The 14,482-nt window shown below is 34.8% G+C and overlaps 2 protein-coding genes across 3 annotated transcripts in view; one reads left to right on the top strand and one right to left on the bottom strand.

The window, feature by feature from the left end:
* The window catches only part of rbms2a (RNA binding motif, single stranded interacting protein 2a), a 608,287-nt gene that overhangs the window by 10,162 nt on the left and 583,643 nt on the right, over window positions 1-14,482 (bottom strand). The gene's annotated exons all lie outside the window — the stretch shown is intronic.
* serinc3 (serine incorporator 3) lies at window positions 597-14,365 on the top strand. Its single transcript, XM_087273072.1, has 10 exons — window positions 597-831; window positions 6,128-6,289; window positions 7,172-7,365; window positions 7,536-7,615; window positions 8,897-9,034; window positions 9,301-9,470; window positions 9,709-9,799; window positions 11,184-11,385; window positions 11,694-11,924; window positions 13,872-14,365. The coding sequence occupies exons 1-10, from the start codon at window positions 799-801 to the stop codon at window positions 14,008-14,010; spliced, it is 1,440 nt and encodes a 479-aa protein (XP_087129198.1). The 5' UTR covers window positions 597-798; the 3' UTR covers window positions 14,011-14,365.

Genomic DNA, 14,482 nt, shown 5'->3' with positions numbered 1-14,482 from the left:
ATGATTTTAATAAATGTATCTGTTTGATAAATGTGTTTCGTTCAAATGCACCAATATATATATTACCCATATTCACTGAGACAGATAAAAATGTTCATGTTCAAATTGTGGTGTACTCCTATATGTTTGCGTAGTGTGGTTTTGAATGGAACTGATGAAATACCTGGCAACCACTGTATGTGTGTGAATGTGGATGTTTCCCAGGCATTCACTGTGTACAACTTATGCTGGATAAGTTGGCGTTTCATTGCGCTGTGGCGACCCCTAATTAATAAAAGGACTAGGCCGAAGGAAAATGAATGAATGAATTTTGACAAATGATTACATGAAAAAGAGAATAGAAGTTCATGACAGCGAATCTGGCTATGACGAAGGTGTAGCTTATGAATATTAACGAGGTCGTGGAGTTTCTTCGTTCCTTCGCACGGATTAATGAATATTCATGAGCTAAACATGTAGAATTCTGCTTATTGGCTAGCTTCCCATAAACCGTGGCCTTCTCAGCAAATCAATAACGCCTCTTGGCTGAACGTCACACAGCCTAATTAATATTAACTATGTTTGGTCACGTGACGGCTCTCCCACCTGTCATTCCTGAACTCAAACACAGGCGCCTGTTTGGATCGGAACTGATAAGCACATCAGTTACTGCCAGCATGATGTTTTTCAGCATTATTTATCAATAATCTGCTTTTATTGCTTTAGATATCCTTCTGAGTAGACTCAAACTCGACTTTAACAGGAGTTTAGAGGCACCGCGGCTCTTGAAGACTGTTATTTTGTGGTTAACGGTAAATTATGTCTGCTGTGTTGAGGAGCCTGACTCGTTGGGTAAGTCGGTGTTTATTGAATATATTCTGTTTTTAATGAAGTTGCTAAAACGTTTATGAATCGCATGTGTAGGCTACTGAAAGCAGGACAGGTCAGGAAAATCACCTGTTTCTTACGCTTGTGCTTAACTGGATTAGACATCATTGTTTCCTCTGACAGTCAGTCAGTCAGCAGCGCGGCGGGTCACTGCAGTTCAGTTCCGCGACTGCGCATGCGCAGGTTTTTGGACAAATCTAATTTCTCTTAGTTTTAGTTTTTTACAAATTAAATGAACACACACAGAAAGATGTTTGTTTTTGTGATTTGTGGGGAAATTACAAAAGTTTTCTATTAGTTTTATACTGTATCTTGTATTGCCCTACCCATACCATATGCCTAAAACCCAACCATCACAGGAAACTAGTTTTACTTTCTGAAATAAGCTAATTTTATGTGTTTTATAAGCTTTTTGAGAAATGAGGACATCAGCAGTGTCCTCATAATTGTAATATCTGTGTCATACTTATGTTATTATATAGATTTCTGTCCTGATATGTCACAAAAACATGTACACACACAGACACAGACACACACAGAGACAGACAAGTTCTTATGGCTTATTTCCACTGAGTGGTACAGTACGGTACGGGTCACCTTCATCAGGTTTGCGTTTTCACTGATGAAAGGGTACCTTTTGGTGGGTGTAGTGTCCGACAGAAAGTTTCACTGAAAAGAGGATGTGTGGAATCAGCACTAATATTTATGGCTCTCCTCGTGACCGCCTGTTTATTAGAAGAGCCATAAATATTAGTGCTGATTCCACACATCCTCTTTTCAGTGATTATCAGCTGTTACCATCAGGGAAAAAAAAGACTGAGAATGCCAATGTGTAAAACCAATAGACTGAAGCTTTCGTTTGTTCCTACCTCGATAACACTGTTGAACTCTACTAATAACACTGCATCTGTAGTACATTAACACCTGACCGGGTTCCATGTTTTATATATTTCATATTTATATACGGTCTTATCTTGTAAACAATGTATGTTCTTAATTGTTTTGTTTTATTTATTTTACTGTCTGTTTAGAGCAATGATGATATACAAATGAAGTTGATCCTATCCTATTTCTGAAAGGAATGGATGTCAGAAGCGCTTCAATAATCACGCACGCCATTATCATCAACACAAGAAGTTTTTTTTATGTCAAATATAGACACGCAAACGAGCAAGCGAAACCGCTCGCGCTTTAGACAGACTCGTAAAAAACTACAGGGCAAAGGGTACAATCTGCTCTTCTTCTTGGCTTTGTGGCTGTTCATCAAGACGACGACAAGGTTTGTTTGGGCTCGATCATGGCTCGTTATCATATGCATATATTATTACAGTGTATTGTCTCGGCTGTGTATTAAAAAAAAAACATGGCAGTTGCTTTGTTTTAATTCTGGCTTGTTGCAGGAGCGAGTGACGTATCTCTGTAAACCAATAGCGTTCAGGTCCGTGTGTGTGACGGTACGTGTTTGGTGTGCTTGGTACCCTTTGCAAGGGGTACCCAAAAGGTGGAAAGGTACGGTTCACTTTTAGGTACCTTTTGACAGTGGAAATGGCCATAAAAGCGTACCGAACTGAACCATACCATACCACTCACATGAAACGGGCCATTATACACCGTTGGGGACTCTTATAGATATAAGAATGCTTCTACTATGCAAACTGTATATACTATGCCTCTACCCCTAAACCCACCCCTCATAGGAAACAATCTGCATTTTTACATTTTCAAAATACTTTATTCTGTCTGATTTATAAGCATGAACCTCAATTTTGGTCCCCACAGTAACACAATTAAGGCAGTTAAGTACCCACCAGGATATAAAAACGAGTACAAACACACACACACACACACACACACACACACACACACACACACACACACACACATTAATATATACTGTAGTTTATACATGCACTAAAAAAATCCATAAATTAGCAGTTTTCTGTATTTTGTGATTCATCTTTTTATTTTAATTTATTCCCATTTATTTATGCTTTTGAATTGCATTATGGGAGCTTGATCTTTCTTTCAGCAAGTTTTACCCTTGAAAATTAAAAATAAAGTGACTTTTTCTGACATTTTTAACAGTGTAAAATGATCTATTATTGTTAGGGTTGGTGTTGTATGTTACACTACAAAATCTTGTCATAAACTGCAGTACATTTTCCGTTAATTTACAAACTTATTTCTCTAGATTTTATTTCTTATACATTATATTTAAATGACTAAAATGTCTCTAAAAGTCACTTTGTTAAACTCTAGAGTTGAATTCCCTACATTAACATGTCGACAGGGCAAAGATCAACATCCCATAATGCAATTCTCCACCAGGAATAAACAGAACACCAAATCTCAAAATACAGAAAGTGTTAATCAACAGATATTTTGACAGTGTGTTTTGTTATATCCATAACACAGAGCACATGGCTGATCTGCTCCGCTGGTCACATGACCGCTCAAGGTGACAGTAGTATTAAGTTGTTTACAGCAGACTGAGCTCAGATCAGATCTCACTGTAAGTCGGAGAGTCTAATTCACACACAGCTTCTTCACCTCCTGCTGCTATCGTAGACACAATCTTCATATCTCTGAGAACACTAATATCCATTAATAATACTTCCTGCATGTAAGGATTCATAATATTAGGCTCATTTCTCACTCTTTTGGTATCTAAATAGCGTTTTATAACCTACCGAAATGATTTCAGCGAGCATCGCCTTATTAAACAGATGTCACTATCATAAACATAACCCTATTAAAATGATAGATGTCACTCTCATTACTGTAACCCTATTAAATGAATGATAACTGTCACTATCATTACTGTAACCCTATTATAGTGAGAGCTGCCACTGTCATAATTATAACCATAACCCTATTATAGTGAGAGCTGTCAGTGTTATAACCGTAACCCTGTTTGAAGTCTGTCAGTGTAATTTTACATCCTCCAATCACAGAGCTCAATCATGCTGAACTTTCAGTCATGATTTAATATATATGTAATCATAGTAGTGCCAGGATTAACATGTATCCGCTAATGATTTACATATTTAAAACAGCCATATAACACTGGTTTATTATAACTAACGAAAACTGACTTAATGTATGAAAACTCTAAAAGTGTCTGGTAGCATTACTCTACACTAAGCGATCAGGGATGTATTACAATATAAAATTTTTGAAATAGTCCTGTTATGCAAAAATGCTCAATTTTCATGAATATTACTTAAAAAAGAAAATTAAAAATTAAGTTTTAAATTATTTTTTTAAATTAAAAAAATAAAAAAATAAATAAAATTAAGCTATTAAAAATATAATGCTGCCAAACGGTTAACCACAGTTATAAAATAAAAATTTGCATTTACATAATGCTTGTGCGTTTACTGTTTGTATTTATTAGGTATATAAGATTATACACACACAAGCAAACATACATTTACATATATCTTTATATAAAATTTGCAATATACATAAGTATTATTACTGTTTTGCAAAGATTCAAAATAAAAGTTTGTTTTGACAGTATATATGTGTGCCTTTAGATATTAATATATATATATATATATATATATATATATATATATATATATATATATATATATATATATATATATATATATATATATATATATATATATATCATGTGTATGTGATACACACTCATAGAAACAAATACAAATGTATTTTAGTACATACATATTTAAATTTGTATATAATTTGGATCATTCATTCATTTTCTTGCTTAGTCCCTTTATTAATCAGGGGTTACCACAGGGGAATGAACCCTCAACTTTTCCAGCATATTTTTTATGTAGGGGATGCCCTTCCAGCCGCAACCCGACCCTAAGAAATAAATTATATCATGTACACATATTTTTTATATCCAAATATAAATAAAAAGAAATTAAAATATATCCCTGCTTGTGTATTTATATATATATATATATATATATATATATATATATATATATATATATATATATATATATATATATATATATATATATATATATATATATATATATATTTATACACACACATATTATGTCAGAACAACCTTTTATTTTGAATGCAATTATTTTTTGCCCTGCACTAAATATTATATATAAATATAAATAAATATTTTCTCAAATAAATGCATGCATAATGCATTTATAGATGCATAATTAAAATGCACAGTTTACAAAAACATATAATATATTAAACTATTCAAAAGAGCAGTTTGACAGTTTTGTAACAGCATTTGTAGCTGACTGATACACACAAATACATAAAAACAAAACAAGTTTGTTACATAGATATTTAAATGTAGCTTGTTATATATATACACATATTTTCTATCTAAATATAAATAAAAATAAATTTAAATATATATCTGTGTGTGTATGTGTGTGTATGTGTATATATGTCAAAACAAACTATTATTTCGGATATGATTAATTTTTGCATTAAACCCAGCACTAAATATTGCAAATAAATAAATATTTTTTCAAATAGATGTGTGTTTGTGCGTTGTATATACTGTACATAATTCAAATGCACAGTTCTCAAAAACATATTATGTAAACACAAACTTTTATTAATCAATGTTAATGTTGTTCAATAGTATATAAAACAGAAAAAAAAAACAGAATGAATTTGAAACGGCTGCGTCTTAAACCGCATACTTCCATACTATACAGTACGCCAAAATCAGTATGCGAGCCGAGTAGTATGTCTGTAAAATTCGAAGTACCCGGATGACTACTTCCAGCGAGATTCTGAAGTATGCATCCCTTGCACACTGCGCTATCCCATGATGCCCCGCGAGAGAATTCATGAATGGGAGTGAATCGACGCAACTGATGCAGGTAGGTCACGTGACCATGATAAAATGGTGGATGTAGTACGTCTGAATTCCATTCATACTGTATAAAGCGTACTTTTCTAACGGCCGAGTAGTACGTTTAAATTCAAATGCAGTACCTACTGAGTAGTAGGCAGTTTCGGACGCAGCCAGAGTTTTGTAGGATAGGCATTTGTAGCTCCGCCCTCTTCTAAAAAGAGCACAATCTCATTTAAATTTAAAGCAACAGTCACCAAAACGCCACAATTAGGATCAAAGCACTATTTCTGTGGTATTTTAAGCTGAAAACTTCACACGCTCTAGGAACATCAGAGACCTGTTTTGCATCTTGTAAAAAAAAAGGAGTCATAGGTTCCCTTTAAAATCATGCTAATACTTTTATTTTTGATACTAATGACCATTTTATTTTCTCTGAAGGTTTCCTGTCTCTGCAGCTGTGCATCATGTCTGACTTGCAGATGTTGTCCACACATCAGGAACTCTATTGTAACCCGAATCATGTACGCCTTCATCCTTCTGCTCGGCACAATCATCGCCTGTGTGATGCTGTCGCCTGGTGTTGAACAACAACTCAAAAGAGTAAGCGCGGGTTCTTATGAAGCATTAGCGGGGATTGAAATAATCCCATACTTCCAGTAATGTGCGTCAAGAAGCTGACAAACGTTTTGTCACTCAGGCGCTCAACAAGTTTTGCATGTGGAGTGTTATGAAGTTGTATGACTTAGCTGTTGGAAAGATGTTTTAGACATTTAATAATACATAACATGTAAATGAAAACATACTGACACACATTTTAGATGAAAACTTTGCTTGGAAAAACTAAATATTGACTTGTGTAAACCCAAGGTGATATAGAAAGAAACAATGATTTAGCATATGCTTAGCATTGCTAGCATGAATGATCAAGTTAGTAGTATAAATCATATATCTGTAGCACATTTTACCATGTTTTACCATTATCACTCTCATGAATTAGCAAAATAATAGCACATTTATAGCATGTTTGACACATCTTTAATCCGTTTAGCAAATTGCTAACATTTTAAAATGGTTGCCAGCTCAAGTTCAACTCATGTTTCCACAACAAATTAGCACATTTCTATCATTTAACATACTTTAACATTCTGCTTAGTCATGTTTCTACCATTATTTATGTTTCAACCTGTATAACATGTTGCTATACCTTTTGCAAGCTTGCTTTAACAGTTTGCTAGCATGTTTTTAGCCTTCCTAACCTGTTGTTTCCATCAATTAAACCATTTCCTAGCATGTCATTAGCATAGTATATTTTTAGCATGTAGGTAACACATTTCAAGCACGATGTAGCATATAGCTAGCTTTTTAGTATGTTTGTAGTATGGTTAGCGCATTGCTAGCATGCATTAGCATGTTGTAAACATAGCTTAAACCTGCTAGTCAACATATTCCAAGTGTTTAATCGTTTGATTGGCTCGTTCTCAGATCCCTGGGTTTTGCACTGGAGGAGCTAGATCTGGTTATCCAGGAATTGAGGCCAATGTCCAGTGTGAGATGTTTGTTGGCTATAAGGCTGTGTATCGGGTCTGCTGTGGCATGAGTCTGTTTTTTCTCACCTTCTCCCTGTTCATGATCCGTGTGAAGAACAGCCGAGATCCCAGAGCTGCCGTCCACAATGGGTCAGTTCACTCAAATGTGGAGTACTTTATACTCGATTTACTTTATTCTAGAAAACTGCTTCTAGATCAGTAGTGGGGGGAGTACACAAATAAATTATTTAAGTCAAATCATTATTATAACATTTGAATCAAGGAACTCTTATGTGGTGGCTTGCACTGTATTTCATCAGGTTCTGGTGTTTCAAGATTGCAGTCATGATTTCTGTCACTGCTGGTGCCTTTTATATTCCAGATGAGCCTTTTACCAGAAGTAAGTCTTCAACGTTTTCATTTCAGAATTGTAGATTTTATGGATGCACTGATAGTTTTGGCTGAAAACTGTGTATATGAAAGCCGATAATTAAAAACAAATGCACTCAAATGTAGTGGGTTATGGGTTTTATCAGAAATGATTCAACCAGCATGTATATTTTTAGATTTATCAGCCAATACCGATAAGTCTACTTCAACATTTATCAGCCGATATTGTTTGGTCTGCTTATTCATTTATCAGCCGAGACCTACAGTCTGCTTAAGACTCATACATTCATCAGCCGATACCGATATGTCTGCTTATTTATTTATCAGCCAAAACTGATATGTCTGCTTATACATCTTTCGACCGATACCTATAAGTGTACTCACACATTTATCAGCCAATACTGATAATTCTGCTTATAGATTTATCAGCCGATACCAATAAGTCTACTCATACATTCATCAGCCGATACCGATATCTCTCCTTATTTATTTATCAGCCAATTCCGATATGTCAGCTTATAGATTTATCAGCCGATACTGATAAGTTTACTCATACATTCATCAGCCGATATCATTATATCTGTCTATACATTCTTGAGCCGATACCGATAAGTCTGCTTACACATTTATCAGCCGATAATGATATTTCTGCTTATACATTTATCAGCCAATACCGATATGTCTGCTTATAGATTTATCAGCCGATACCGATAAATCAACTCATACATTCATCAGCCAATACCGATATGTCTGCTTATACATCTATCGACCGATACCAATAAGTGTACTCACACATTTATCAGCCGTTACTGATATTTCTGCTTGTTCATTTATAAGCTGATACCAATAAGTCTACTCATACATTCATCAGCTGATACCAATATGTCTGCTTATTTATCAGCCGATACTGATATATCTTCTTATAGATTAATCAGCCGATACCGATAAGTCCACTCATACATTTATCAGCCAATACCAATATGTCTGTTTATACATTTTTTAGCCGATACCGATAAGTCTGCTTCACATTTATCAGCCGATACTGATATTTCAGCTTATACATTTATTAGCACATACCGATATTTCTGATTATACATTTATTAGCCGATACTGATAAGTCTCTTCATACGTTCATCAATCGATACCAAAATGTCTGCTTATTTATTTATCAGCCAGTACTGATATGCCTGCTTATACATCTATCGGCTGATACCGATATGTTTAATTGTTTTTAAATACATATTGGTGATTTTTATGCATAACTGCATGTTGATTTTGTCTTTTTCTTTAGTGTGGTTTATTGTTGGATCCGGTGGAGCTTTTTGCTTTATTCTGATTCAGCTGGTTTTACTTATCGACTTCGCCCACTCGTGGAACGAATCCTGGGTGGATAAAATGGAAAAAGAAAATGAAAAAAGGTGGTATATAGGTAAGAGCTTCACGCATGTAGAACTATAAATTGCTACAGATTTTTACTCTGTGTTGTTCAATAAATGTTTTGCACAATTATATCTCCTTCTGTATATATATATATGTGTTTATATATGTGTGTTTATTTAATAAACTAAGTGCAGACCATCTTTGTTATTTGTAATTTCTGAACATTTAGTCATAGCACCAAATCTGAAGGAGCAATTTGATTTGATTGAATAAATATTTTGTTATAATTTGCGTATTATGTCTATTTCCTCTTAGCTTTAGTGTTGGTAACAGGACTGAACTATATTCTGTCCTTCTCGGCGGCGCTTCTCTGCTTCAGCATCTACACTCAGCCGGAGGGATGTGTGCTCAACAAGTTCTTCATCTGCTTCAACATGTTATTGTGCGTTACAGCGTCTGCTCTGTCTGTGCTGCCCACAATACAGGTATTTACTGTAAAACAATATGCGTGTTTAGGATTTAGCACTTTATACTGGCAAAATTATTAGAATTGTTTTTCAATTTATAAACATTCTAGTAGATGTTTTTGGATTCGTTGGAAGTTTTTTTTTTTTTACTCAATGTGTGACTTTTATTCGGAAAAAAAAACTTATTGCTTTCAATTAAACTTTTCTTGATTTCAGAATGTTTAGATATTTTGCATTATATGTTTTTTTTTTTTAGGAATACCAGCCCAGATCTGGTCTTCTACAGTCGTCCATCATGACTTTGTACACCATGTATCTTACCTGGTCAGCCATGACCAATGAACCAGGTTAGCAACCTCCCTGTTTTTTTTTATACATTTAATCTCACTGTCCATTTATAAAATGTTATAAAAGCACTAAATACTGGTACTCGAGCATCCCAATCAGATACTACAATAAGATCACAACACCTTAAGAAAACAGCATTTTCACATCTGTCCACTCTGCAAAATCTATCTCATTTACATTTACATTTAGTCATTTAGCAGACGCTTTTATCCAAAGCGACTTCCAAATGAGGACAAGGAAGCAATTTACACAACTAAGAGCAACAATGAATAAGTGCTATAGGCAAGTTTCAGGTCTGTAAAGTCTAAGAAGGAAAGTTTTAGTAGTATTAGTATTGGTATTTTTTTTTGGGTACAGTTAGTGTGATATTCAGAGAGGCAATTGCAGATTAGGAAGTGTAGTGGAGACTAAATAGTTGAGTTTTTAGTCGTTTCTTGAAGACAGCGAGTGACTCTGCTGTTCTGATGCAGTTAGGGAGTTCATTCCACCAACTGGGCAGATTGAGCGTGAGCGTTCGGGAAAGTGATTTCTTCCCTCTGTGATCTCAGTATAAATAGAAGGCAAAACTTGATAAAAAGAGGTTTATTAATTGATTGGTTGGTTCATCGGTTAGTTTGTTTGTTAGTTTGCTGGTTGGCTGGTTTATTGGTTCTTTTATTGGTTCGTTCATCGTTTGGTTGGTTGGTTAGTTGGTTCGTTTACTTTATTAATTCTCATACTCAAGTTGGAGAGTTGTTTGCTCTCTCTTTTAGATGTGATTTCTACATGTAGATCTTAGTCTTTGATTGATTGATGATTGGTTGGTTGGTTGCTTTGTTTGTTTGTTGGTTGGTTGCTTTGTTAACTCGTTCCTTGGTTGGTTGGTTGGTTGGTTTGTTTCTCTTTTTCTATTGATTCTCTTACTCAAAATGGAAAGTTTGCCTTCTCTTCTAGCTATTATTTTACATGCAGATTTTAATCTCTGATTGATTGATTGGTTGATTGGTTGGTTTGTTTGTTGGTTCATTGGTTGGTCAGTAAGTTCCTTTGTTTATTTTTAGGTTGGTTTACTTTACTTTTCTTTTCTTTACTTTATTTATTATACCCAAAATGGAGAGGTGTTTGCCATCTCTTTAAGCTGTGATGTTTACATGTAGATTTGGTTAGTTGGTTGGTTGGTTGATTTGTTTGTTGGTTGGTTTGTTTTCGTGCGGGTTTATTTATAAACTAATTTCGAGAAAATCACATGCTTATAATTAATCATGGCTGGTTCTGCATCAGCTAACACATGATGCAATCAGATGATTCCTAACTCACTATATATAACCAGAGTTTCTCACCTCGGTCATCTTCATCTTGAAGAATGAATGAACCTGTGAGTGTAAAAGTATTGTGTTTCTCCAGATCGCACGTGTAACCCGAGTCTGCTCAGCATCATCCAGCAGATCACCTCCACCACCGTCACCCCGCTGGAGATCGAGAACCAGACGGCCGTCATCATCATAGACTTGGAGGAAACGGTGCCGACAGCCCCGTACCTGCGCTGGTGGGATGCGCAAAGCATCGTCGGCCTGGCCATTTTTGTTCTCTGCATTTTGTATTCAAGGTACAGTTTTTAAATCTACTTGTGGTCAGAAATATTGTACATTTTTACAGATTATTTGTAGTTTATTTATTTATAAATTATTCTCTTGGAAAAATATGTTGGAATGACATTATATAGTGTTAATTATTTCCTAATATATCTAATTGTTTTGAATACTTTTAGAAGGTGGCAGTATTGAAACAAAACAGTGGTCAAAAGGCGTTTTCATCTTTGATAAAACAATAAGAATTCCAGATGGACCATATTATTAAGGCTGTAGTGTCTACACAATATAAAGAGACTCTTTTGTTTTTATGTTTTCTTGGCAGCATTCGCTCTTCCAATACTAGTCAAGTGAATAAATTAACCTTAGCGGCTAAAGATGCCACGGTTCAGGATGAAAGTGCCGCAAGAAGTGCAGAGACGGCAGAAGAAAACACCACAGCACATCATATGGAGGATAATGAGAGAGAGACGGTTCAGTACAGCTACGCTTTCTTCCACTTCATGCTGTTCCTGGCGTCTCTTTACATCATGATGACGCTCACCAACTGGTACAGGTGAGTGACCACACAAACCTCTACAATACTGGAAACAGCTGCGATGTTTTATTTTTCTGCGATATACAGAAATATTAGTCAGAATTAATAGCCCCCCTTGTTTATTTTTTCCCAAACTGCTGTTTAACGGAGAGCAGATTTTCTCAACACATTTCTAAACATAATAGATTTAATAGCTCATTTTAATAACTGTCTAATTTATTTTGTCTTTGTCATGATGACAGTAAATAATATTAGACTAGATATTTTTAAAGACACTAGTATTCAGCTTAAAGTGACATTTAAAGTTTTAACTAGGTTAAGTAGGGTAAATTTAGGGTAATTCGGCAAGCCATTGTATTACAGCGGTTTGTTCTGGAGACAATCCAAAACAAATATAGATTAAGGGGGGCTAATAATTTTGACCTTAAATGGTTTCAATAAAATTAAAAACTGCTTTTATTCTAGCCGAAATAAATCAAATAAGACTTTTTCCCAGAAGAAAAAATATTATAGAAAATACTGTGAAAAATTCCTGAATCTGTTCAACATCATTTAGGAAATATTTGAAACAGAAAAGAAAATTCACAAGGGGGCGATTAATTTTGACTTCGACTGTATATTGAGTGTAATTTGACCATGATGAAATGAATAGCTCTATTTGTAAAGAATTCCTTATTTTAGATTGATCAGGCTGATTTTGGTGTGGAGTTCATCTGCGTAAAATGCAATAAACCAATAATAAGCATTGATAAATACTGTAGAACAAAGGTACAAATGAAATAAATACTTTATGTTTTTCCTTTTTAATAATAATTCAATGTAAAAACTTTTATTTTTATTTTTTACATGTGATTTTAATCTTTTATAAATTGTAGTTTCCTGTGCTTAAATGATTTAAACTGGCTTGAAATTGGTCAGAATTGCACATTTGCATGACACTTTTGAGTTACAGTGGGGGAAATAAGTATTGAACACATCACCATTTCTCTCAGAAAACACATTTCTAAAGGTGCTGTTTACTTGAAATTGTGGATGTTGGAGACAACCAAAGAAATCTATAAATGCAAACAAATCTAATTAGTGTGCAAATGAAGTTATGCGTAATAAAATCACATGAGACAGAGAATTAGTATTAAACAGATGAAGAAAGGGAGGTGTAGTTTGACAGTGAAAGCCCAGACAGCAGCTGAAATCTCTCAGTGGTTCTTCAGCAAGCCTCTGCCCTTCCTCAGTGTAAATGAATATCAGCTGCTTCAGTCCAACATCTACATTAGCAGGAGGATGAAGATGAAACCAGGGTGGACATTTCAGCAAGACAATGATCCAAAACACAGCCAAGGAGACTCTCAGATGCTTTCAGAGAAAGAAAATCAAGCTGTAGAATGGCCTAGCCAATCACCTGAGCTGAATTCAATAGAGAATACAGAATAAAGCTCAGATTTGATAGACGAGACCCACAGAAGCATCAAGATTTTGACACTCTGTTGAAGTCTGTGAGAAACTCACACCTGAGCAATGCATATGACTTTATTCTTTATATGAGAGGCGTCTTTAGGCTTTTATATAAAGTATTAAACACATTTCAGAAGTTCAGCACTTTCTTCTTGTGTCATTTTGTTATTACACAGATCTCATTTTTAATTTTTATGTTTATATTGTTTGGGTTTCCACCAAACTCTGCTTCAACTCCATGTCAACAGCTCCTTTAGATGAATGTTCAACACTCAATTTCCCTGCTGTAAGTTTCCAGCATTACTCTTTGTCAAAATTCAGAGTTTTCATTTTAAAATTTAAGACTTGATCGCTTCACAATTCAGCATTTTATTTTGCACAACTGTGAGATGTAAACTCAAAAAAAACAAAACAATCACAAACAGGCTTCCACTAAACAGACGTACATCAGTAGACATGAGTTCAGCAGCAGGTTTAAGATCTTGTTTCTAATTCACTTGATTGTGAACGCAGTCCTGACACAGACTACAACGCCATGAGGAGTAAGTGGCCGGCGGTGTGGGTCAAGATCTCCTCCAGCTGGGTCTGTCTCACTTTATACACCTGGAGTCTGATCGCTCCCATGATCCTCCCCAACAGAGACTTCACGTGACCTCAGGACTTTTTGAACACATCTTTTGTTCAGGCTACATTAACAGACGTTTCCTTTTGTGTTTTATTTGCAATCTAGGACTCCTTACACAATACGTGAGTCACTTTTTCCAATACGTTTGATTTTGGACCGTTTTGCCTACTAAGTTCAGCATGAGATTAGCATCTTCTCTGTGCCATCAGTAGAAATGTTTATGGATTTTATATTTCGTTCATTTCAGCTTACTGCTACGTGAGACTTTTTTTTATATTATGTATTTAAGTTAGAGGTAAAATGCACTGATCTTTGTGTTCTTAATGCATGTTTTGTTTTGTTAATATTTTTATTGTGAAATAAAAGCACACACTTAAATAAATGCTGTGCTATTTTAGCTCTGTGTTATCGACAAAGACAACCCCTGGCTTAAAAAAAAAGTGTCATTTAATTTAAAGTGTTTAACCATTTAAGAGGTTTAAACACAGTAGTGTTGCAG

The sequence above is a fragment of the Danio rerio genome, chromosome 11, assembly GCF_052040795.2.
Source record: "Danio rerio strain M-AB ecotype USA chromosome 11, GRCz13ab, whole genome shotgun sequence".
Taxonomy (NCBI): domain Eukaryota; kingdom Metazoa; phylum Chordata; class Actinopteri; order Cypriniformes; family Danionidae; genus Danio; species Danio rerio.
Note: the sequence above shows the minus strand (reverse complement) of the source record. Positions and strands in the feature narration are given on the sequence as shown.